The 4289-nt window shown below is 26.9% G+C and overlaps 1 protein-coding gene across 1 annotated transcript in view; it reads left to right on the forward strand.

Moving 5' to 3' along the window:
- LOC105623301 (phospholipase B1, membrane-associated-like) overlaps positions 1-4289 on the forward strand; it is a 17687-nt gene that overhangs the window by 6419 nt on the left and 6979 nt on the right. Inside the window, exons 2-3 of the mRNA XM_012204698.1 lie at positions 3369-3470; positions 4005-4216. Of these exons, the coding sequence (XP_012060088.1) occupies positions 3369-3470; positions 4005-4216 (314 nt within the window). The remainder of the gene's footprint in view (positions 1-3368; positions 3471-4004; positions 4217-4289) is intronic.

Genomic DNA, 4289 nt, shown 5'->3' on the forward strand with positions numbered 1-4289 from the left:
ATATATATATATATATATATATATATATATTGTTGCACCGCGACATTTTGTTCCGATCAATATTCGTGACGCTCCCGCGCACTCACGTTCGCGAAATAATTAAACACGCATATAATACGTACATAAAAAAGAGCATAAAACTCTAAATTAGTTTTACAGAAGTTACTGCCGTAAAATGTGTGATCTACTTCCGTTTTCCGATCAGAGATTGCAAATCTAAGGGAAGTCTTATCGATTAAAGCGATTTCGATTGGCAAACTTGAAGAGAAATCCTAAGCATAATTTTTCGAGAAGAGAAGTTACATAATTTCGGCTAGGAGAACGTGAACTAAATTTTAAAAAACTATTTTTTGCTATGCGGAATAGGCCAGTCCTTTATTTTAGTAGCAATTTTTTTCTGCTTATTAACATATGCAATATGTGACCTATTTTGCAAAAAATAAATAGTTTTTTAGGATTTAGTTCACGTTCTCCAGCCGAAATTATGTAATCTCTTTTTGATAACAAAAAAATAAATAATAACAAAGGTTTTTGGTTTTAGTTCACATTATAATTTGTGAAGGGATTATCTTAGCTAAGCCTCTTTATAAATTCACTGAGGAGTAAATTTGTTTGGGGGGAAGAGATGTCAGAAAGCCTTTGAATCACTAGCGAGCGTTGATGTATCTCCTAATTCTCTCTTTTCTCAGGGGAGAAGAGAAGTTCATTCGGATGAGCTTTCAAAATGTTGCACGTGCGACGCTCTGAACTGTAAATAACCCCTTGTTTAAGAACGCCCCTTGTTTAAGAATGCCCTTGATATTTCCGCTCATTTATGACGTTCCCGGATCGCCAATATAATAACACACAAGGGTACAAGACTATTAATATACACAAAGAAATCAAAGACAATCAAAGTAAAGGCGAGCAACGTTAGAGAAAGAAACGAGTTCGTTCGCGTGTGTTGACAGCTTTCAGCCAAGATCAAATTTAGGCGCGGACCGTCTCTTCTGGGAAATTGCTTGTCAATTTGTTTCGCTCGTTATATAATTCAGTGCGCAGAGATTCGCTGTAGCATGGGCATATCAATGTAATTATATATCTATCAACAAAGCCTTGAAATACACGTTCCACTAAATACTGTTAAATACATGAAAATAATAACGATGAAATGATGCTCGCGAGCGTTGCGACCGTCGAGTGGAACGCACCTTAATTGAATCTTAGCTGATATTATTTCGTACCTATCCTGTTAATTTCTAAGATTACTACAATGCAATTATGCTTGAAATGTTTATCTTATTCAGAATAAGATAAACGTACGAAGAGAATATATGTATACTAGTCACTATACAGAATATTCCATTTCTCTTGAGCAACATTTCTAAATAGATTATTTAATTACTTTTGATCTTTCCTTAGCAAAAATATTAAAGACTTAAAAATTTTTTAATTATAGCGAAAGAAGAAGAAAAGCTTCTAAATTAAACTTTGGAAAACTAAAATAAATTCTAAAATTATTTTATTCTTTATTAATTTTATGTGAAAATTTCATTAATATAATTATAATGTAAATAAAATTGATATTAAAAATTTCCAAAAATAATTCCAAAAATGATAAGAAAATATTTGCAATAAAATAATGCATGAAGAAGTAAAATATCCAATATATTCTTACAATTTATGTTTTGAAATTTTTCTTTTTTTAATATTTTACACATACAAATCATAATCTTTTCTTAAGATATAAAGCAGTTATCTATATATATATATATAATTGATGTACATCGATAGTGTAATAACAATTAATAATAAGGTAAGTCTGATTCGAAAGAATAATATATATTTTTTCCGTTATATATTCAAAATATTTTAACTGATAGACAATATTATAAACATCTAAGAAACGGTGAGGAATGCGATATATTATGCGAGCTACCTCAAGTTTTTATATAGATATGATAATCAAAGATTCGATATGCGAGATTATACGAATAATATAAATATTTATGTTTCCACAACATGTCATTAGCATTAAAGATGAATAATGCGTACTTAATTATCGGAATTTTTACGAATACTTACGAATATGTTCTAAATAATTAAATTATTGTCATTTATTCTCTGTAAACATATTTATTTATAATTATAAATTATATTTATAATTTATACATAAATTTATATTATATTAAATATATTAGATATATTTTGGAAATTTTACGATGATTTTCTAAGGACGGAAAGAAAAAATTCTCACAGCATAATGATTAAGATTGTAATGGTACAATTTTTATTTACATTTTTGATTTTTTTATCCTGAGTTTTTTTTTATGAAAGTTGCTTCTGCTATATAATTAAATGTCTTATTAGCATAATCTGTTTTGCTGACTAATAATCGATTAAAATAATAATAAACACGCATACGTGATTATGACGTAGTCTAAAGGAAGCAGGTTTTTTTTCCGGTAAACGCGATAAGCGAATGTAACTCGCGTCTTCGCGGTACTTCTTCCTATTTTAGCTGCTCTTCTGCATAATTCATCATTTTGTCCGATAATTCAACGCACGTACCGTACTGCATTTAGGATCTCATTATTATTCTGTACTTCATTATTATTTAACTATGATTTTATTTCTTTTGCTAAATTCGATGTATAATTGAAAATGTTACATAATCGTGTCATAAATTCTATCCTAAAATAAATGAATAAGTAAATAATTCCATAAATAAAAGATAAATTCATAAAAAATACTTACTTTCTTCAAAAATCATTTTTAAACATAGAATTTATGGCATAATTATGTAAAAATCTGATTACAAATAAATAAAAATAATTTATTTCCTAAATTTATTTTTTTGAAGACAAAATTTATAATATTATATAATTTGATATTTTAAGTTGTACGTAACTTACAACTACACGAATCATGCGATAAATAATAAAAGTGAAGATCTTTTAGCAATAAATTAAAAGTATTTATCAAAAGAAATAAACTAATAAAGCAACATAAAATGTATAATTTATACATTTTTGTTTTTAAAAAATGGATCTATTTTGTAAAAATAAATTTGTAAAATAAAAGATATAATTATTTTAGCCTATTATTAATGTATAAAAATAATCATAACTAATAAAATATTATGTCTATCTTCACAAATTGAATTTATCTGAAGAAATTTGTGATAAATATTTTTGATAGTTATGATTATTCTTGTATTATAATTGGTCAACATAACAAATATACATTTCATATAATTCTGTACTTTATTAAATTAAGTCAATCCATTTTATTTCATAAAATAAATCCATTTTTAGAGATAATTTATAATGCAATTGTGTGTACTATCTTCTTTGTAAATTGTAACACTCGATTTGTTAATCTCGTAGGTAGAACAGGAATGGAGGAAAAATATCTGCAAATAGCAAGAAGAGCAAACAAAATGCAGAAAAGTATTCCCAATTATGTTCCATTTCCTTGTAATGTAACAGGTAGGTTCTTGAAAATTTATTTTTCATTTTTTTTATCAACAATTATTCATTTCCATAATTATTTTGGCTCTTCACAGGTTAGTACGAATATATACTTTTATAAAAAAAAATATTGTCATTAAAAGTTATGAGACTTTATATACTAGTAACATCTTTAATAACAAATAAATAAGGCATTTTATTTGCAGTTCAATATTTTTAAATGTTCGTTTAACTTAATTAGAATTTTTCTTTTAACAAAATTAATTATTACGCAATATTGTATATACAATAAATAACAAAAATCTTAAACAATTTTAATAATTTAAAATTTTATTACAGAGTAAGGTTTATTTAATTAAAAAGTATGTGTGATTTTATTTCAATTATTATTACCATATAAAAATTACTGCACGTCAGTTCGAGGTTTCATTGAAGAATAATCGATTCCAAGTTGTGTTTATCGATTCCAAATTATTATTAAAACAATAATAGATTAGAATATAAAATAATGTGTACTTGAAAGGAATCTGTCTGACTGGTGATAAATTTTAGATAGTCGGTCGCCAGAAGTGCCAGAATCAGTGCATAAATTAAGACCAGGTGATATTGATGTCATTGCTGCGATGGGTGATTCTCTTACAGCTGGAGCTGGAATTTTTGCAGATAATGTGCTTCAAGTCGCCATAGAAAACAGAGGAGTTACTGCGACTGGTGGAGGCCAAGGCACGTGGAGAGAATATTTAACTCTTCCCAACATAATTAAGGTAAATTGAAATTAAATTCTACGACTTTTTTTTAGCAAAATGCAATCTGATCAACGTATAAGATGTAATAGAT

Source organism: Atta cephalotes (genome assembly GCF_000143395.1).
Source record: "Atta cephalotes unplaced genomic scaffold scaffold00055, whole genome shotgun sequence".
In the NCBI taxonomy this organism is placed as follows: domain Eukaryota; kingdom Metazoa; phylum Arthropoda; class Insecta; order Hymenoptera; family Formicidae; genus Atta; species Atta cephalotes.